The sequence below is a fragment of the Chrysemys picta genome, chromosome 11 (assembly GCF_011386835.1).
Source record: "Chrysemys picta bellii isolate R12L10 chromosome 11, ASM1138683v2, whole genome shotgun sequence".
Lineage (NCBI taxonomy): Eukaryota > Metazoa > Chordata > Testudines > Emydidae > Chrysemys > Chrysemys picta.
This window is the reverse complement of record NC_088801.1, coordinates 1,838,585-1,859,077: the sequence shown is the minus strand read 5'-3', so window position 1 is coordinate 1,859,077 and position 20,493 is coordinate 1,838,585. Positions and strand designations below refer to the sequence as shown.

Here is a 20,493-nt window from a genome sequence, read left to right as displayed (position 1 = left end):
TCCCCCCAGGAGCCCGGTCTGGAGCTGGGCCTGGCCTCCCCCCATCCCCAATCCAGAGAGCTGGGCCTGCCCCCCCCAGACAACACGAAGCCGGAGACCAGAGCTGGCCACAACAGTTTACAAGATTCAGCAACAAGAGACATCAAATCAAAACTTAAAAACCAACCAACCCCCTAATCTGCCCCCCTAGTGCTCTGCCCCTTAGTGCCCCCCTCCAGGGCTCTGTCCTGGGGGGCAGCACCTCCCCGCTCCCCAGTGCTGCTGGGAGCCTCCTGTAACAGAGCGGTGCCCTGGGACACAGCCAGCCAGAAGGGCTCCCCCGGCCCTGCCCACAGGCAGCCTGGGAGCGGCCCTGGAGCCGGGCCAAGCTGTAGCAGCAATGCTGGGGGCGCGCAATCCCAGCATGCAATGCTCTGCCGGCTGCACCGTCACCCCCCATGCCAGGGGCGGGTGGGGGTGGGGCGGTGGGCTGCACATGTGCCCAGCCGGGATCCAGGCTCACGGGGTCCCTGCGCTAGGACGCGGCTCGCCCAGTTTGGCCACTCACTGTACAGCAGAAAGAGTGGTGCGGCCGCGCCCCGGGAGCCAGCCCCCCACTGCCCCCCTGCTCCGGGAAGGTGCCGCAGCTCTGAAACAAGCCGAGATATCGCAGCCGGGGGGTCTGGCGCGCCGACCGATGCCAGGGCAGCAAACTGCAGCCACGGCGCGGGGGCTGGGGGCAGCTCTGTGCTGCTGGCGCTGCCCAAAGTCCCCTGGCTCCTGCCTGCGCTCACGGACCCTTCCTGGGGGCCGCCGGCAGCTTCTCGGAGCTGCGGTCCTTGCTCTCCGTGTCGGAGTCGGACGCGTCCCCCGCCTGCTGCTGCTGCCACATCCCGGCGTAGACGCCACCCTTCTGCAGCAGCTCCTCGTGCCTGCGGGAGAGCCGGGGCTCAGGGGCTGCAGCGCCAGTGTGCCCTGCCCCTGCCCTGCCCCCTGCAGCTCCAGTGTGCCCTGCCCCTGCCCTGCCCCCTGCAGCTCCAGTGTGCCCTGCCCCGGGCGCTGCCCGGCCCCTGCCCTGCCCCCTGCAGCTCCAGTGTGCCCTGCCCCGGGCGCTGGCCGGCCCCTGCCCTGCCCCCTGCAGCGCCAGTGTGCCCTGCCCCTGCCCTGCCCCCTGCAGCTCCAGTGTGCCCTGCCCTGGGCGCTGGCCGGCCCCTGCCCTGCCCCCTGCAGCTCCAGTGTGCCCTGCCCCGGGCGCTGGCCGGCCCCTGCCCTGCCCCCTGCAGCTCCATCCTGCCCTGCCCCGGGCGCTGGCCGGCCCAGCCCAGGGACCAGCTACCCCCCTCTACGCCCTGCCCTTCTCCCCGCTGAAGGGCTCTGCCCAGCCCAGGGCTCATTGGTGAAGTCCCCACCCCTGCCCAGCAGCCGACGGACCCATGCTGTGACCATCCCACCGGGCAGGAGCCACCCGCCGTGGCCAGCATGGCACCAGGGAGCAGCCAGGCACCTGGTGCCAGCCCAGGGGCAGCTGCCTCTCCCAGGGTGGGCGTGGGACCCGCCTGCGGTTGCGTCGGTACGTTACCTTCCGCGCTCCACAATGCGCCCGTCCTTGAGAACCAGGATCTGGTCGGCGTTGACAATCGTGGAGAGCCTGGGGGGTGGGGGGGGGGGGAACGGGACAGTACGTTACCAACACATGAGCAGAGCCCCCCGCCCCACCCACCACCAGCCACACCTGGCCCAAGGTGCCCAAGCTCCCAGGGCCTGTGAGGCCCCTGCCCAGCTTGGCACAGGGGTTCCCTGCACAGGTCACAGCCCCCAGCCCATCTCGCCACCCAGAGCGCTGCTGGCACTGGCCAGCCCCTCACGTCTACGCTGCTCGCCCCACCCAGCCTGTCCTTTCAGCCCCTCTGCTCCTCCCCGACCAGGGGCCCCCCAAAACTCGCTGGCCCCTTCCTGCACCACCCCCTCCCCACGCAGTCAGCGGTGCCAGCCTTGCCCAACCCAGCTCCTGACACCACAAAGAGCGCAGCCGCGGGCACCAGCACCACACGCTGCTCCGCCCCAGTGACACGGCCTCCCGCAGCCTCGCCGGCTCCTGGACCCGCTGCTGGCTCCGGCGCCCGGCCAGCCACGGCACAGCGAGGCTCTTGGTCACCGTCGCCACGGGCTGGGGACGCCCCACCTCTCCTGCCAGGGGTCAGGGGGGGACCCTGCCCCACACTCCGGGCTGGGCTGTGGCCCCCTCTTCTTGCCTTTGCTCACTGCCCACCGTGCCCCCCCAGGGCAGACACTGCAGACGTGCCCAGCACCCGCAGAAGGGCACCAACACCCCATGTCCCAGCTCCGTGGGCGGCCCCGTGCAGCCAGGCCCAGCGGCTCATGGGGTGACGCTCCCTCCCGCCCTCCCCCGGCCAGCACACGCCGTGGGGCCAGGCCCGGCGAAGAGGGAGGCCCAGGCAGGGTTATGGATCAAAGGGGTCTGGCTCCTTCTCAGTGGGCAGCCGGGCCCGCCCAGCCCAGCTCACACCATGTGTTTCTCATCGGCGGAGGGGGCGGTGACAGCTGGGCTCTGTCCACACACGGGAGCCCCCAGCAGACACGGGGCTTTGGGCAATGCTGACCCCCGCCCAGGCTGGATCCCGAAGGACGGGGGCTCCGAGCAGTCCCCTTCCTCAGCTGCTCTCCACCCATTCGCACGGGAGACCCCTCCCCAGACAGACACCAGCCAGAGCCCGACCCATGGCAGCGACCCCCCAGCTCGCACAAGGTGCCCTGTTCCCCCAGCATGTCGGGCCCCGCTGACCCCTGTGCCAGCCCCCACTCTACTAGGGCTGTTCGGAGTCCCCACCCCGCGGTGTGGCACTAGGGGGCGCTGTGCTGCAGGGAGGGGTCACTAGGGGTACCCCCCCCCCCCGCAGTCAGGGCCGGCCCCAGTGTGGCACTAGGGGGCGCTGTGCTGCAGGGAGGGGTCACTAGGGGTATCCCCCCCCCCGCAGTCAGGGCCAGCCCCAGTCTGGCTGTGGCACAGCAGAACTCTCGCTACCCCCCCCCCCGAGGTGCGGTGACAGCCCCCCAGGGAATGCCCTCCCCCCAGCCCTTGGGCCTGCAGGGCTCCCGCCCCCCTCCCCCGATCCTGGCATCCCGCGCAAAGTCCTGCCCCGTCCCCACCTGTGGGCGACGACGATGGTGGTGCGGTTGGCGCAGACCTTGGCCAGCGAACCCTGGATGTTCCTCTCTGTCTCGGTGTCCAGCGCTGACGTCGCCTGCGTGCCAGGAACAGCATGTGGGAGGGGATGTGGTGCCACACGGTACCCGCCCGGTGCCACACTGTACCTGTCCTGTGCCCACCCTGTGCCCTGCAGTACCTGCCCGGTGCCATGCTGTACCCACCCTGTGCCCTGCTGTACCTGTCCTGTGCCCACCCTGTGCCCTGCAGTACCTGCCCGGTGCCATGCTGTACCCACCCTGTGCCCTGCTGTACCTGTCCTGTACCCACCCTGTGCCCTGCTATACCTGCCCGGTGCCCACCCTGTGCCCTGCTATACCTGCCCAGTGCCCACCCTGTGCCCTGCTGTACCTGCCCTGTGCCCACCCTGTGCCCCACTGTACCCATCCTGTGCCCACCCTGTGCCCCACAGTACCTGCCTGGTGCCATGCTGTACCCACCCTGTGCCCTGCTGTACCTGCCCTGTGCCCACCCGGTGCCATGTGGTACCCACCCTGTGCCCTGCTGTACCTGCCTGGTGCCCACCCTGTGCCCCGCAGTACCTGCCCAGTGCCCACCCTGTGCCATGCTGTACCTGCCCTGTGCCACGCTTTACCCCCGTCGTACCCACCCACCCGCCCCGCTCTGCCCACCCACACCCAGTGCTGTAGCTGCCCATACCCGACCCAGCCATGGTGCCAAGCCCTTGGCAGAAGCTGCCGGCAGTGCAGCTGCTCAGTGCCGTGAGCAGGGCAGGCCAAGGCCAGCGGCTCGTGGGCTGGACGGGTCGCCCCCCCCCAGCGAGGACAGGTCGGTCGCCGGCCCCAGGCCTTGCTCAGAGCCGGTGCCCCGAGGAATGAGGGCGGAGATGTGGGGAGTGAGAAGCACATGGGAGGGAAGTGGGGCACTCGGGGGGGCCAGGCCTTCACTGGCAAGGGGGGGGGGGGGGGCAGCGTTCGCTGATGATGGGAAGGGGAGGGCCCTGGGGGATGAGGGTTGGTGATTGCTGATAGAGTGATGGGGGGGGTTGATGGGGGGAGGGGGCCCTGTGGGAGGCAAGGAGGGGGCAGGGAGAGGGGCTGATGGGGTGATGGGGGCAGAGGCTGTGGGGGGCAGGGAGGGGGCTGATGGGGCGATGGGGGCAGGGGCCGTGGGGAGGAGGGAGAGGGGCTGATGGGGGCAGGGGCTGTGGGGGGCAGGGAGAGGGGCTGATGGGGTGATGTGGGCAGGGGCTGTGGGGGGCAGGGAGGGGGCTGATGGGGGCAGGGGCCGTGGGGGGGAGGGAGAGGGGCTGATGGGGTGATGGGGGTCAGGGGCCGTGGGGGGGAGGGAGAGGGGCTGATGGGGTGATGGGGGCAGGGGCTGTGGGGGGCAGGGAGGGGGCTGATGGGGCGATGGGGGCAGGGGCTGTGGGGGGCAGGGAGGGGGCTGATGGGGCGATGGGGGCAGGGGCCGTGGGGAGGAGGGAGAGGGGCTGATGGGGGCAGGGGCTGTGGGGGGCAGGGAGAGGGGCTGATGGGGTGATGTGGGCAGGGGCTGTGGGGGGCAGGGAGGGGGCTGATGGGGGCAGGGGCCGTGGGGGGGAGGGAGAGGGGCTGATGGGGCGATGGGGTCAGGGGCCGTGGGGGGCAGGGAGAGGGGCCGTGGGGGGCCGCGAGGTCCCAGTTACCTCGTCCAGCAGGATGATCTGCGGGCCCTTGAGGATCGTGCGCGCGATGGCCACTCTCTGCTTCTCCCCCCCGCTCAGCTTCAGGCCTCGTTCCCCCACCTGGGTCTCGTAACCTGCGGGGCGCAGAGCCAGACGCGTGGGACCCGGGTTCCCGCTGCCAGCACCCCGGGGCCAGGCTGGGCTCTCCTCCCTCCGTCAGCGCCCCCCGATTCCTCGCTGCTCCCCCGGGCCCCTCGGCCCCCGGGCAGACAGGGGCAGGGCCGTCCCCAGAGAAAGCACCTGGCATCACTGTACGGAGCTGAGCCCTGGGACGGGGGACGGGGGACGGGGGACGGGTCCCAGGCTCCAGGGGCTCCCGGCGGGGTCGGTGTTGAACGGAGCTGGGAGCCGGGCGTGATGTAGCAGGGCCGGGGGCCGCGCGGGCGGCGGGACGGACTCACCCTCGGGGAAGGAGACGATGCGCTCGTGGATGTCGGCAGCGCGGGCCGCCTGGCGCACCTCCTCGTCGGAGGCGGCGCCGCGCCCGTAGCGGATGTTGTTGCAGATGGAGTCGTTGAAGAGCACCGTGTCCTGGGGCACCACCCCGATGTGGGCGCGCAGCGAGGCCTGAGTCACCTGCAGGGCAGCCCCGGCCGTGCCCGTCAGCACGGGCACCGGGGACAGCTGAGCCAGCCCCGGCCCTGGCCCTACTCCCCACGCCGGCCTGGCCGAGCCGGAGCCCCATCGGTCCCCCATCCCCCTGCCGGGTCCCCCACAGGGAGGCCGAGCTCTCAGTGACCCATTGCCGGGGCCCCCCAGCCGGCCCTCCAGCTCCCAGCCCCCCGCCTCAGCCTGCGCATGTGTAACGGAGCAGGGAGCAGGGCAGATTTAACCTGGGAATGTTGCAGGGGGATTGCAGTGGGGATGTGGGACTTCCCTTGAAGGAAGCTACCTGAGCTGTAACCTGAGCCAGGAACGGGGGTGGGGAGAATTAACACCTTCTGCCCCGGAGACCGAACAAAGGAGAGGAGGAGCTGGGGGGAGCAGGAAGGGAGGAGCAGCAGGAGGAGTTCTGGGTTTAGTTTCAGTTTGGGCTGGGTGGTGCAACGCAGGGAACCCCAAGCTGGGGTCTAAGCTCCCTGAACCTCCCAGAGGGACCTAATTGAGGGGGGTCTGGTCGTACCTACACGCTCTGCTTGAGACTGTGTTCCTGTCCTTAAATAAACCTTCTGCTTTACTGGCTGGTTGAGAGTCACAGTGAATCTCAGGAAGAGGGGTGCAGGGCCCTGACTCCCCCACACTCCGCGACAACTGGTGGCAGCGGCGGGATCTACTGCACCCCGTGGACGGCGCTTCCTGCAGTAAGTGACTGGGGAGCAGTAAAACGAAGGGGGATTGACGGGGACCAGGCGTGCTGAAGAGTGGGAGAGAGACGGTTATTACCCCTGGGAGTGTGTGACCAGCGAGAAGGACTTTTGCAGTAACAGGGTCCCCCGGGGGGATCGCAGCGAGTGGTCCCAGGGGCAGAGGAGTCTGCAGCTCGACCCTGGCAGAGAGGCGGTGACCTCGAGAAGGGCTGGCACACTAGGGGGCCCCCTGGGAACTGTGGGGAGCTGTGAGCACACAGGCCGGTGAGTGGCCAGCAGGAAGATGTATGCCAAGCGGCTTAAGAGCGACCTGGTGGAGCTGTGCAAGCAGAGGGGGCTGCGCATTGGGAGGCTCACCAAAGAACAGCTCATTGCCCGGCTGGAGGCGGAAGATCGCGCGAATGAACTGATCCCTGTGTCTCAGGGAAGCAGCCTGGCAAATGCAGCGCAGGCACCAGTGTCTGTCCCAGCTGGGAGTGGTCAGCCGGCTGCTGAGGGCTGCCCGAGACCCCTCCTTCCTATCCCTAGGGGAAGGGTGGGGAGGAGCCCAGCAAATACCGAGGGCGCCGTGACCCCCCCGGCCAGCAGGGGATCCTCCCGGCGAAGCTCGCCGGCCAGCAGAGGATCCTCCCGGCAACGTTCGGCATCCGTGGAGCGGAATTGGCTGGAATGGGAGAAAGAGCTAAAACTGAGAGAGCTGGAGGATCGTGAACGACAGAGACAGCATGAAGAGAGACAGCGTCAGCATGAACGGGAGGAGAAAGAGAGACAGAGACAGCATGAACGGGAGGAGAATGAGAGACAGCGTCAGCATGACCTGGAACTGGCGAGATTGAAGGGCAGCGAACCCCCGGCTGCGGTGAGTGAGGGGGGACCCAGGACTGCACGGAGCTTTGATAAGTGCATCATGGCCCCATACAAGGAGGGGGAGGACATGGATGACTTCCTGGAGGCCTTTGAGACGGCCTGCGAGCTGCACCGGGTTGATCCCGCGGACAGACTCCGGGTCCTTACCCCCTTACTGGACCCCAAAGCCTTGGCATTGTACCGCCAACTGGAAGAGGCAGAGAAAGGGGACTACGAACTATTCAAAAAGGCCCTGCTACGTGAGTTTGGGCTGACTCCTGAGATGTACCGGGAAAGGTTCCGGAGTCAGGATAAAACCCCTGAGATCTCATATCTGCAACTAGCCGTCCGCATGGAGGGATACGCCAGCAAGTGGGCTGATGGGGCCCAGACGAAGGAGGACCTGATTAACCTGCTGGTACTGGAGCAACTGTATGAGCGGTGCCCATCCGACCTGAGGCTGTGGTTGGTGGACAGAAAGCCAGAGAACCCGCGACACGCAGGGCGGCTGGTCGATGAGTTTGTAAAGAGCCGGTCAGGGGGTGGCAGGGAGGAGCCCCAAAGGAACAGGCCCGCCGCGATGCAGAGAGAGAGTCACCCTGGGACCTCCCAAAGGGGGAATATGGGGAACCCCCTCCCACGGGGAATGCCCAGCGTCAGGGACAACCGACCGGCTCGAGGGGACCCACGGGACATGAGCTGCTATTACTGCGGCCGAAGAGGCCACGTTCGGGCCCAGTGCCCCAAGCTCAAGGACAGACTGAGCAGACCGAACCCGCACTGGGTTAACTTGGTAGAGGCCCAGACGGACGAGGGGCAGGCTTCTCACGCAAGAGGGGCTGGCAGCTTATCAACTGCTCAAGAGAGAGAAGGGCCCCAGGCCAGCTTCTCTGGGGGGCCAGATGCTCCAGATTCAAAGTTCTCCGTTTACAGGGTGGGCGCGGGGCTGTCCCTGCGGAGTGAGTGCCTTGTTCCCCTGGAGGTGGATGGGAAGAAAGTTTATGGATACTGGGACACGGGCGCAGAGGTGACACTGGCCCGGCCCGAGGTGGTGGCCCCAGATCGGGTGGTGCCCAACACCTTCCTGACCCTGACAGGGGTGGGCGGGACCCCATTCAAGGTTCCCGTAGCGAGGGTACACCTGAAATGGGGGGCCAAGGAGGGCCCCAAGGACGTGGGAGTGCACCACCATTTGCCCACTGAGGTGTTGATGGGGGGGGAACCTAGAGGACTGGCCAAGCAGCCCCCAGACCGCCTTAGTCGTGACCCGTAGCCAGAGCCGGCGAGGGGCACTACGCCCTGACCTTGGGAAGGATGTCACACCGGAGGCACCGAACCCTACCCGGGTGGGGAGGGAACACCCAAGGACAAGGCCCGGGGTGGCTGGGGCTTCCGACCCAGCCGACGAGAGGGAGCAGGTCCCCATCCCTTCCCCAGCCGCCGAGTTCCAGGCCGAGTTGCAGAAGGACCCCTCCCTGCGGAAGCTAAGGGGCCTGGCTGACCTCAGTGTGGTACAGACCATGAGGAGAGGATGCAAGGAGAGGTTCCTGTGGGAGAAGGGGTTCCTGTACCGAGAGTGGGCTCCCCCGGGGGAAGTGGAGTCGTGGGGGATCAGGAGGCAGCTGGTGGTTCCCCAGAAGTTTCGCCACAAGCTACTGTACCTGGCCCATGACATCCCTCTCGCAGGGCACCAGGGGATCCGGCGCACCAGGCAGAGGCTGCTACAGAACTTTTACTGGCCCGGGGTCTTCACCAACGTCCGGCAGTACTGCCAATCCTGTGACCCCTGCCAGAGGGTGGGGAAGGCCCGGGACAAGGGGAAGGCAGCATTGAGACCTTTGCCCATCATAGAGGAGCCTTTCCAGAAGGTGGCCATGGACATAGTGGGACCTCTCAGCAAGACGACCCGGTCTGGGAAGAAATACATCCTGGTGGTGGTCGATTTCGCCACCCGCTACCCCGAGGCAGTGCCCTTATCGTCCATTGAAGCAGACACTGTGGCGGATGCGCTGCTGACCATTTTCAGCCGAGTGGGGTTCCCCAAGGAAGTCTTGACGGACCAAGGGTCCAACTTCATGTCGGCCCTACTCCGGTGCTTGTGGGAGAGATGTGGGGTCCGGCACAACTGGGCCTCAGCATATCACCCCCAATCCAACGGGCTGGTGGAGAGGTTCAATGGGACGCTAAAAATGATGCTGAAAACATTTACGGACCAGCACCCGCAGGACTGGGACAAGTACTTACCTCACCTGCTGTTTGCGTACAGGGAGGTACCCCAGGAGTCTACCGGGTTTTCGCCTTTCGAACTGCTATATGGAAGGCGGGTAAGGGGGCCCCTGGACCTGATGAGAGACGAATGGGAGGGGAAGGCCACTCCTGACGGAGAGTCGGTGGTGGAGTATGTCCTGACCTTCCGGGAACGACTTGCCGAGCTCATGGACCTGGCCAGGGAGAGTCTGGCCAGAGCCCAGAGGAAGCAGAAGGTCTGGTATGACCGCACGGCGCGGGTGCGCGCCTTCGCCACTGGGGATCAGGTGATGGTCCTCATCCCCGTGAGGAAAAACAAACTCCAGGCCGCCTGGGAAGGGCCCTTCAAGGTTGTCAAGCAACTAAACGAGGTAAACTATGTGGTGGAGCTGTCGAACCGGGCACACCACCACCGGGTGTACCATGTGAATATGATGAAGCCATATTATGACAGGGGGAATGTGGTGTTGGCCGTGTGTGAACATTGGGAGGGGCAGGGAGATGACCCTTTAGTAGATCTATTCCCTGGGACAAGAGCTGGCTTCCCCCTGGAAGCAATTCCCCTCTCTGATCGGCTAACCCCTGCCCAGCGAGCTGAGATCGGAGGGGTGCTGCATCTGTACCAACAGCTGTTTTCCAACCAGCCTGGACGCACTAATCTGACTGTCCACCGGGTGCAGACAGGATCGCACCCGCCTATAAAATGCTCCCCCTTCCAAGTCACAGGGAAAACTGCTCAGGACCTGGAAAGAGAGGTCAATGACATGCTGGCTTTGGGGGTGATCCAGCCGTCTTCCAGCCCTTAGGCCTCGCCGGTGGTGCTGGTCCCCAAAAAGGACGGGTCGATCCGGTTGTGTGTGGACTATCGGAAGCTCAATGCCATCACTGTAGCCGATGCCTACCCCATGCCCAGGCCGGACGAGCTCCTAGACAAGCTGGGAGGTGCTCAGTACCTTACCACCATGGATCTTACAAAGGGCTATTGGCAAGTGCCGCTGGATGCAGATGCCAGGCTGAAATCGGCCTTTGTCACCCCTCTGGGGCTCTATGAGTTCCTGACCCTGCCCTTCGGCCTCAAGGGAGCGCCGGCCACCTTCCAGCGCCTGGTGGATCAGCTACTGAGGGGTATGGAGAGTTTTGCCGTGGCGTATATCGATGACATCTGTGTCTTTAGCCAGACCTGGGAGGACCACATGTCCCAGGTTAGACAAGTGCTGGACCGACTCCAGGAGGCTGGGCTGACCGTAAAACCGGAGAAGTGCAAGGTGGGGATGGCTGAGGTATCCTACCTAGGCCACCGGGTGGGAAGCGGCTGCCTAAAGCCGGAACCAGCCAAAGTGGAGGTGATCAGAGACTGGCCCGCTCCTCAAACCAAAAAGCAGGTCCAAGCCTTTATTGGGATGGCAGGGTACTATCGGAGGTTCGTGCCCCACGTTAGCGCCATAGCCGCCCCCATCACTGAGCTGTGCAAGAAGGGGAAGCCAGACAAGGTGGTCTGGACCGAGGAGTGCCAGGAGGCTCTCCGGGCGCTGAAGGAGGCTCTGGTCAGTGGCCCAGTTCTGGCAAACCCAGACTTTGACAAGCCCTTTATGGTGTTCGCCGACGCCTCAGACACGGGACTGGGGGCGGTGTTAATGCAGGAGGATGAAAAGGGGGAGAGACACCCCATCGTGTACCTGAGCAAGAAGTTGCTACCCCGGGAGCAGAACCATGCGGCCATCGAGAAGGAATGCCTGGCCATGGTGTGGGCCCTCAAGAAACTAGAGCCATATCTCTTTGGGCGACACTTCACCGTGCACACCGACCACTCTCCCCTGACCTGGCTGCACCAGATGAAAGGAGCCAACGCCAAGCTCCTGAGATGGAGCCTGCTCCTGCAGGATTATGACATGGACGTGGTCCATGTGAAGGGACGTGACAACCTGATAGCGGACGCATTGTCCCGGAGAGGGAGCCCTGAACTTCCCCAGGTCACTGGTCAGAGTGACCCCGCTCAGTTCAGTCTCGAAGGGGGGAGAGATGTAACGGAGCAGGGAGCAGGGCAGATTTAACCTGGGAATGTTGCAGGGGGGTTGCAGTGGGGATGTGGGACTTCCCTTGAAGGAAGCTACCTGAGCTGTAACCTGAGCCAGGAATGGGGGTGGGGAGAATTAACACCTTCTGCCCCGGAGGCCGAACAAAGGAGAGGAGGAGCTGGGGGGAGCAGGAAGGGAGGAGCAGCAGGAGGAGTTCTGGGTTTAGTTTCAGTTTGGGCTGGGTGGTGCAACGCAGGGAACCCCAAGCTGGGGTCTAAGCTCCCTGAACCTCCCAGAGGGACCTAATTGAGGGGGGTCTGGTCGTACCTACACGCTCTGCTTGAGACTGTGTTCCTGTCCTTAAATAAACCTTCTGCTTTACTGGCTGGTTGAGAGTCACAGTGAATCTCAGGAAGAGGGGTGCAGGGCCCTGACTCCCCCACACTCCGCAACAGCATGGAGCACAACTGAAAGGAGCCCCCCCACCCCCCGTGGGGGGCTGCGGTAGAACAGGAAGCCTTTGATCTGTCCTCCTCAGCACTTCAAAGGGGGCTGCCCCCGGCCTGGGCCCCCTCCCCCTCTGCCGGCAGCTAATTGAAGCCAGGCTGGGAGCCGGCCTGTCCCATTAGCCCTGGCGGGCTGGGCTCTGCCCCCCACCCCCCGGCTGGAAATGGGGGGGTCCCACAAAGCAGGCCAAGTTCCCGGGGAAGCACGTGGCCCCCGACCTGCCCTTGGCAAGAGACGCTCAGACCCCCCTCCTGGGGCCCCCACGGCACTGGCACCAGGGGCTGTGGGACAAACCCAGATGGCCAAGGCCTGGCAGGCTCCCTCCCTGCCAGCACTGGGCCTGGCTGGGCCTGGCCTTCCCTAAGCATCCTTGGGAGCTGGCGCTCCAGGACGGATGCCCCCCATCAGGGAGCCAGGGGCTGTCTCACCCCCCTGCAGGCCAGGCCTCCCTCCCTCCCTCCAACGCTGGGGCCACCGGGAGGTGACACCGTCCATGCCCAGCACGTGTGGCCGGGGGTGGCTGCACCTCGGGGGCTGCAGGTGGGTGCGCAGACTCTCCCCTTGGTTCCGGCTCTAAGCGGAGCCCTGGTACCCCACGGTGCCCCCCATTAGCCATCAGGGCGTCCCCGACCAGCCTGGGAAACGAGGGACGGCCGGGCCCCGACGGGGAGGGACCGGCCCAGCAGAGCTTCGCCAGCCGCCAGGAGGACAGGCGCTCAGCATCGGGGCAGACGCCTTCCCTGGACCCTGCCCCCCAGGCAGCCCCAGAGACCCTCACACCCTCCCTGGACCCTGCCCCCCAGGAAGCCCCCATACCCTGTCCCAGGCACCCCCAGAGCCTCTCACACCCTCCCTGGACCCTGCCCCCCCAGGTACTCCCCATACCCTGCCCCAGGCACCCCCAGAGCCCCTCACGCCCTCCCTGGACCCTGCCCCAGGTACCCCCAGCACTGCCCCCCACCTTGGCGATGTCCTGCCCGTCGATGCGGATGCAGCCGCCCCACACATCGTAGAAGCGGAAGAGCAGGCGGATGATGGTGCTTTTCCCTGAGCCGGATGGACCCACCTGAGCACGAAGAGCACAAGGGTCAGCAGGCCAAGGTGCCGCTCAGTGCGGTGGGGGCCAGGGGCACAGAGAAGGCACCGTACGGACTGGCAGGTTCCTGAGTAAAGGGAATATGTCGTATGGAGACGCCAGTATTCCCGGGAACCGGCAGCTCTGTACAGACCGGTACCAGACATCATTCGGCAAACTAGCACGAGAGGGCACAGGGAGCCGGGATGGGGCAGGGGCAGGGTGGGCAGGCTCCATACGGACCGGTCCCTACTGCCATTGGCCAATCCCGTCCGCACGGATCCAGCGCAAAGGTCCCGTTCTCACCAGGGCAAGGGTCTGTCCGGGCATCACCGAGAAGGAGACGTCCTGCAGGATTTCCCTCCTGGGGGGAGAGCAGGGTTCAGCTGCATCCCTCCCCATTCCCCCACGCAGCCTTCAGCACGGGGCACCGTGAGCGCCTGCGTCCCGCCCTGCACGCCTATCTCCTCCCTGCACGCCCCATCCCTGTACGCGCCCCACGCCCCCTCCTCCCTCCATCCCGCAGACACCATCTCTGTACGCGCTCTACACACCCTCCTCCCTCCACCCCGCACTCCCCATTCCTGTATGCGCCCCACGCCCCCTCCTCCCTCCACCCCGCACTCCCCAGCCCTGTACGCGCCCTATGCCCCCTCCTCCCTGCACGCCCCAGCCCTGTATGCGCCCCACGCCCCCTCCTCCCTCCATCCCGCACTCCCCATCCCTGTACGCGCCCTACGCCCCCTCCTCCCTCCACCCCACACTCCCCATTCCTGTATGCGCCCCACGCCCCCTCCTCCCTCCATCCCGCACACTCCATCCCTGTACGCGCCCTACACCCCCTCCTCCCTCCACCCCGCACTCCCCATTCCTGTATGCGCCCTACGCCCCCCTCCTCCCCACATGACCCAGCCCTGAATGCACCCTACGCCCTCCTCCTCCCCACACGCCTGAGCCCTGTACCCGCCCCACGGCTCCATCCCTGTACCTGCCCCACGCCCTATCCCCACTCCCTACTGCCCAGCCCTGATCCCTGTACCCGTCCATCCCCACTGCACCCCATAGTCCCCATCCCTGCCCCACCCCCGATCCCCGTGCTGGCTCCACGCCCCCCTACCCGTCCATGTAGCTGAAGTGCACATTCTCGAACTCAATGCGCCCTGAGCGGAAGCGAAGGTCCCCTGCATTCACCTCGTCCTTCACCTGCGGGACAGAGACACGCGGCCTCACAGCCCTGCCCCCCCCAGGGCCGGTCCCTGCACTGTCGCTCCCCGGACGCGGTGGGGGGAAGGGAGCGCGGAGCAGACCCAAGGGACCAGCGCAGGGGGACCAGAGCCCCAGGTGGAGCCAGAGAAGCTGCCTGACCTGTGAGGGGGGGTGATGGCTGTGGGGAGTCACCCTCATCTCCTGTGGAGAGAAGCAGCTGATCTGCTGGGGGCGGGGCACCCACCGCCTGGGGGTGGAGCTGAGGGCAGGGGGCGGGGCACCCACCTCCTAGGGGAGAAGCTGGGGGGCAGGGGGCCTGGCAGGGTGTGTGTGGCCCCTCCTGGGGGTGGAGCTCAGGCAGGGGGCGGGGCACCCACCTCCTAGGGGAGAAGCTGGGGGCAGGGGGCGTGGCAGGGGTGTGTGGCCCCTCCTGGGGGTGGAGCTCAGGCAGGGGGCGGGGCACCCACCTCCTAGGGGAGAAGCTGGGGGCAGGGGGCGTGGCAGGGGTGTGTGGCCCCTCCTGGGGGTGGAGCTCAGGCAGGGGGCGGGGCACCCACCTCCTAGGGGAGAAGCTGGGGGCAGGGGGCGTGGCAGGGGGTGTGTGGCCCCTCCTGGGGGTGGAGCTCAGGCAGGGGGCGGGGCACCCACCTCCTAGGGGAGAAGCTGGGGGCAGGGGGCGTGGCAGGGGGTGTGTGGCCCCTCCTGGGGGTGGAGCTCAGGCAGGGGGCGGGGCACCCACCTCCTAGGGGAGAAGCTGGGGGCAGGGGGCGTGGCAGGGGTGTGTGGCCCCTCCTGGGGGTGGAGCTCCGGCAGGGGGCGGGGCACCCACCTCTTGCTCCTCGTTGAAGAGCTCGAACATGTTTTCCATGTCGATAAAGGAGCTCTGGATCATCCTGCAGGCGGAGGACAGGGCAGGTGACGATGGGACAGGGGCCACCGCCCCCCTCAGCCCTGTGGTGTGGGGAGGGGGGAACTACCTTGGTCACACCTCGAGGGGGATTTCACCAGCAAGATGCCAGCGCAACGGGGGCTGGCAGACCAATGGCCTGATGGACCAATGGCCTGATCTGCCACATGGGGCGGAGCTACCAGGTTAGATGGACGAATGGCCTGATCCATGCAGCAAGGGGCGGGGCTACAGGCTGGCTGGCCCAATGGCCTGATCCAGTGCAGCAAGGGGCGGGGCTACAGGCTGGCTGGCCCAATGGCCTGATCCATGCAGCAAGGGGCGGGGCTACAGGCTGGCTGGCCCAATGGCCTGATCCAGTGCAGCAAGGGGCGGGGCTACAGGCTGGCTGGCCCAATGGCCTGATCCATGCAGCAAGGGGCGGGGCTCCAGGCTGGCTGGCCCAATGGCCTGGCTCGGGTGGGTTTCTCCCACGCTGGCGTTACCTGTAGTAGGTGCCGAACCAGTTGAGCGGCGTGTAGAGCTGGATGATGTAGGTGCCGAACAGGACGAAGTCCCCCACCTGGCAGAGATGGGGAGAGACGCCCATCAGAGCTGGAGCCGCGGCCCCCACCCCTGGCTCCCCCAGGCCGGCAGGGGTCAGGGGCACCCAGCTGGGGTGCAGCGGTGGGGGCTGGGTCAGAGCTGGCGGGGGGGGGGGGGGCTCGTGGCCCAGAATGTGCCAGGACTCCTGGGGGGCACGGGCTGGCCCCAGGCTCACCTGGAACCTCGTCTCAGTCACAAAGTAGGCGCAGAGCAGGGACCCCGCCAGCAGCCCCAGGCCGATGATCAGGTTCTGGGTCTGGTTCAGCAGGGCCAGCGAGGCATTGACCTTCCACTCCGAGACCTGCCGGGGGGGGGAGGGAGTGTCAGGGCCCCCCTTCCCCCCAGAGCCACTTCCTCAGCATGCCCCAGGCTCAACCCACTGCCACCCCCCAGACCCCCCCTCCACACCTCTGAGCTGAACTCGCCCCCCTACAATGTATCTGCTGGCAACCCCATGGGGTGCGGGTGGCTGGGGCTCCCCTTGTAGGGCTGCCCCCTGCAACGCAGAGGTCATGCTTAGCCCCCTGGGGCTGCCAACTGCCCCATCTCCCAGTGCAGGGCGGTGAGGGGAGCTAGGCTCAGGGATGGGCGCCCCTCCCAGCCCCCCAGCACCTGGTACTTGAGGATGGCGTCATTGAATCGATTCACTTCATAGCTCTCCGCGTTGTAATACTTCACCTGAAACACATGGAGCCCGAACTCAGCACCGGCATCCACCTCCCACCCACCGCTCCCTGCTGGGCTCACGTCCCTGTCCCCCCTCCCTGGAGACTGCCCGACCCCGGCCCCCCACACCTCAGCACCAGCCTCCCACCCACCCACCGCTCCCTGTCCCCCCTCCCTGGAGACTGCCCGACCCCAGCCCCCCACACCTCAGCACCAGCCTCCCCCCCCCCGCTCCCTGTCCCCCCTCCCTGGAGACTGCCCAACCCCGGCCCCCCACCTGCCCCCAGGGCTCAGGACCGTCACACTCTCTGCCCCATGCCGCCGGAGCCCCCACACTCAGCCACCACCTCCCCAGACCTGCCCTTGCCCCCCCCAGCACCCCAGGCCGGAGCTCAGCCCCAGGGTGGATCTCCCCAAGGCCCCGCCAGGGACTCGGTACCGTCTCGAAGTTGAGCAGTGAGTCCACGGCCCGGGCCTTGGCCTCGTTGTCGCGGGAGTTCATGTCCCGCCGGTACTTGGTTCTCCACTCCGTGATGATGATGGTTAGGGCTACAGAAGGGGGGTGTCACATGTCACCGGGTCCTGCCGCCCGGCCCCACACGCCCAGCCCCTCAGCCACTGCTCCCCCAGATCTGCGCACCAGGGTCACCGAGTGTGGGTGGGGGAGGGATCCCAGCACAACCATCCCGGGCAGCACCCCCATTGCCCTCCCCCCTCCCGCCAGGCCGCGCAGCGCAGGGCCCCCCTGCCGCTCTCCCTTCTCCTGCTGGGCCGAGCAGCGCAGCCCCCCCCCACCGGAACGAGCAGCACAGGGCCCCCCCTGCCCCCTCCCCCTCCCACCAGGCCGAGCAGCGTCGCCCCCCCCCCCCACCGGAACGAGCAGCGCAGGCCCCCCCCGCCTCCCTCCCACCGGGCCAAGCAGCACAGGGCCCCCCCGCCGCCCTCCCCCCTCCCGACAGGCCGAGCAGCGCAGGGCCCCCCTGCCGGGCCGCGCCAAACACCCCCCCCGCACGCACTCAGGTAGAGGCTCATGCAGACGAAGATGATGAGCCCGAACCAGAGGCTGAAGGCCGAGCTGAAGTAGATGATGCCGATGACGATGTCAGCGATGGTGGGGAAGATGCTGAAGATGATGTAGCTGTGGGAGGGTGAGGGGGACAGGAAGGCTCATGTCAGTCCAGGGTCACTCTGCCCTGCCCATCCCTACCCCCTTCCCCCGCCGCCCCATGGCCCTGGCCACCCCCCACCTCCTCTGCCCGCCCCTTCCCCCACCCCGATCCACCTCCCCCCCACACCCCATGGCCCTGGCCACCCCCCACCTCCTCTGTCCGCCCCATCCCCCCACCCCGATCCACCTCCCCCACATACCCCATGGCCCTGGCCACCCCCGCACCTCCTATGTCCGCCCCATCCCCCCACCCCGATCTACCTCCCCACCACCACCCCACAGCCTCATCCCCACCCCCTACCAGTCCCTCTGCCCTGCCCATCTCCCCCTTCCCCCACTCTGACCCACCCTCACCCCCCACCTCTCCTTCTGCCCCATAGCCCTGCCCCCACCTTATCCCCCTTGCACCATCCCCTTCTCACCCCCGCCCGGGTCAGCCCCGCTCCTGGGACTGGCGACCCTGCTGGGCAGGGCAGGGGCTTTGGAGGTGAGGCCGCAGGAGGTTCCCCTGGTAGCCGGACCCCTCGGGGAGCCCCCCCGTCCCCCGCGGTACCTGAGCAGGCTGTTGACGCTGCTGGTGCCCCTGTCCACGCTGCGCAGCACCTCGCCCGTCTTGCGCCCCAGGTGCCAGCGCAGGGACAGGCCGTGCAGGTGGGCGAAGAGACGCACCTGCACCTCCCGGTTGGTGAACTGCTGCACCCGGATCCACAGGAAGGTGCGCAGGTTGCTGACGAAGCCGGTGGAGCCTGCAGGGGGATGACATGAGATGAATCCCCAGAGACCTCCCGCACCCACTGCCCAGTGCTGGTACGCCCAGGGTGCACCGGGGGTACGTGGCACCCAGAACCACTCCCTGGGCTAGGCCTGGGGCAGCTCCCCCCCAAGTGCCAAGGGGCCCCTGGAAATCATAGACTATCAGGGTTGGAAGAGACCTCAGGAGGTATCTAGTCCAACCCCCTGCTCAAAGCAGGACCAACCCCAACTAAATCATCCCAGCCAGGGCTTTGTCAAGCCAGGCCTTAAACACCTCTAAGGAAGGAGATTCCACCACCTCCCTAGGGAACCCATTCCAGTGCTTCACCACCCTCCTAGTGAAATAGTGTTTCCTAATATCCAACCTAAACCTCCCGCACTGCAACTTGAGACCATTGCTCCTTGTTCTGTCATCTGCCACCACTGAGAACAATCTAGATCCATCCTCTTTGGAACCCCCTTTCAGGTAGTTGAAAGCAGCTATCAAATCCCCCCTCATTCTTCTCTTCTGGAGACTAAACAATCCCAGTTCCCTCAGCCTCTCCTCATAAGTCATGTGCTCCAGACCCCTAATCATTTTTGTTGCCCTCCGCTGGACTCTTTCCAATTTGTCCACATCCTTCTTGTAGTTTGGGGCCCAAAACTGGACACAGTATTCTAGATGAGGCCTCACCAATGTCGAATAAAGGGGAACTATTACGTCCCTCGATCTGCTGGCAATGCCCCTACTTATACAGCCCAAAATGCCGTCAGCCTTCTTGGCAACAAGAGCACACTGTTGACTCATATCCAGCTTCTCGTCCACTGTAACCCCAGGTCCTTTTCTGCAGAACTGCTGCCTAGCCACTCGGTCCCTAGTCTGTAGCAGTGCATGGGATTCTTCCGTCCTAAGTGCAGGACTCTGCACTTGTCCTTGTTGAACCTCATCAGATTTCTTTTGGCCCAATCCTCTAATTTGTCTAGGTCCCTCTGTATCCTGTCCCTACCCTCTAGTGTATCTACCACGCCTCCTAGTTTAGTGTCATCTGCAAACTTGCTGAGGGTGCAGTCCATCCCATCATCCAGATCATTAATGAAGATATTGAACAAAACCGGCCCCACGACCAACCCCGGGGCACTCCACTTGAAACCGGCTGCCAACTAGACATGGAGCCATTGATCACTACCCGGTGAGCCCGATGCCTAGACACCAGCCCCCAGCGCCCAAACCCTGGCACCCAAGGGGAGCTGGGACCCCCCCCGGGGCCCTGGCTGGGCCAAAGCAGGGAGGGGCTGGGCACGGGCTGGCTCATCTGCTCCCTCTGCTGGCCTGTTCCAGAGAATGCCCCAAGCCCCGCTGCTGCCCTCCAGCGTGCCCCCATCTCTGTGCCCAGCACTGGGTCAGCAGAGCTGATGCCCACGCCCCTGCCACAGCAGCCCCCGTCTCCACAGCAGCCTCCGGTCTGGGTAGGACAGCACCCCCAGGACTGCCCGAGGGACCGCCCCCGGCCAGGTCCAGAGGGTTGGGGGGCCCAGCCGGAGGATCGTCCCTGGCTAGGGGGTTAAGGACGAATTGTGTGCAGGGCACTGCCTGCTACCCTCCCATGGGACAGCATCTCCACCAGCCCCACCCCACCCAGCCGGGAGCCCCCCAGGCCCAGCCCCAAGGCGGGTCCTACCGGCGCCTCCACCCTGCAGGAACTTCAGGAAAACGTAGGTGCAGATGGTCCAGGCGACTGTGTGCCAGGCAGTGCCCTCCGTCAGCTCGTTTACTGGGGAGACAGGAGACCCATATCAGAGCGCTGGGGGCGGGGGCGGCGGGCAGCACTTCCCTGCAGCCGAGGGAGGGAGCTGGGGCCTGCGTGGCACCCCAACCCCTGTGCCGACCCTTCCCCAGCTTCTCATGCTGCTGCTCCCCCCACTGCCCAGCCGGCGCCCTCCCACTACTGCCCCGCCAGCTCCTGGGGCAGGCGCCTGGGCTCAGTGGTGCTAGAGAGAACATGGCCCACGCCTCCGACCACCAGGCAGCAGCACCCAGCGCTGAAATGCAGCCTCTTCTGGGGTGGGGCACGACAGCCACTGTGCGGTTAGGCCAGGTGAAGGCGACTCCTGGGCCCCTCGGCACTGTGGCAGGCCAAAGGGGACACCGGGACCAACTGTGACCCTGGAGAAAGGGCCCCAGGCTGGGCAGTGAATGCAGGGGGCTAGTGGGGGGCCCTGAGAGACCGTGCCCCCTAGCACCATGTGGGGGAACTGCTCCAGAGAATTCCCCCAAGCGCCTCACCCCCCCGCAGCCTGGGGAGGCAGCTCGGGCAGAGTGCAGGGCAGGCTGGGGGGCAG

The 20,493-nt window shown here is 66.2% G+C and overlaps 1 protein-coding gene across 2 annotated transcripts; it reads right to left on the bottom strand.

Moving 5' to 3' along the window:
* Nucleotides 1–103: 103 nt before the first annotated feature.
* ABCB6 (ATP binding cassette subfamily B member 6 (LAN blood group)) lies at nucleotides 104–20,480 on the bottom strand. 2 transcript variants are annotated; one of them, XM_065560448.1, is made up of 16 exons: nucleotides 19,833–20,478; nucleotides 17,975–18,167; nucleotides 17,270–17,391; nucleotides 16,693–16,802; nucleotides 16,200–16,265; nucleotides 15,763–15,888; nucleotides 15,488–15,564; nucleotides 14,925–14,988; nucleotides 14,007–14,092; nucleotides 13,196–13,253; nucleotides 12,776–12,880; nucleotides 5,294–5,468; nucleotides 4,854–4,966; nucleotides 3,148–3,242; nucleotides 1,559–1,627; nucleotides 104–911 (listed from the first exon to the last, which is right to left on the bottom strand). In XM_065560448.1, exons 3-16 carry the CDS (start codon nucleotides 17,283–17,285, stop codon nucleotides 770–772), a joined length of 1,302 nt encoding a protein of 433 aa, XP_065416520.1. In that variant the 5' UTR covers nucleotides 17,286–17,391; nucleotides 17,975–18,167; nucleotides 19,833–20,478; the 3' UTR covers nucleotides 104–769. The 2 variants fall into 2 exon arrangements, with proteins under 2 accessions (XP_065416520.1, XP_065416521.1); XM_065560449.1 differs by lacking the exon at nucleotides 15,763–15,888 and having other exon boundaries at nucleotides 19,833–20,480.
* Between the last annotated feature and the right edge of the window lie 13 nt (nucleotides 20,481–20,493).

Bases quoted from the DNA above. Each gene is read 5' to 3' on its own strand.
- ABCB6 (XM_065560448.1), bottom strand. The intron at 13,254-14,006 runs GTAGGGGGGCGT...CTCTCCCCCCAG, and splicing joins CACTTCAGCTACATGGACGG to GAGGGAAATCCTGCAGGACG. The intron at 4,967-5,293 runs GTGAGTCCGTCC...TGCGCCCCGCAG, and splicing joins CATCGTCTCCTTCCCCGAGG to GTTACGAGACCCAGGTGGGG.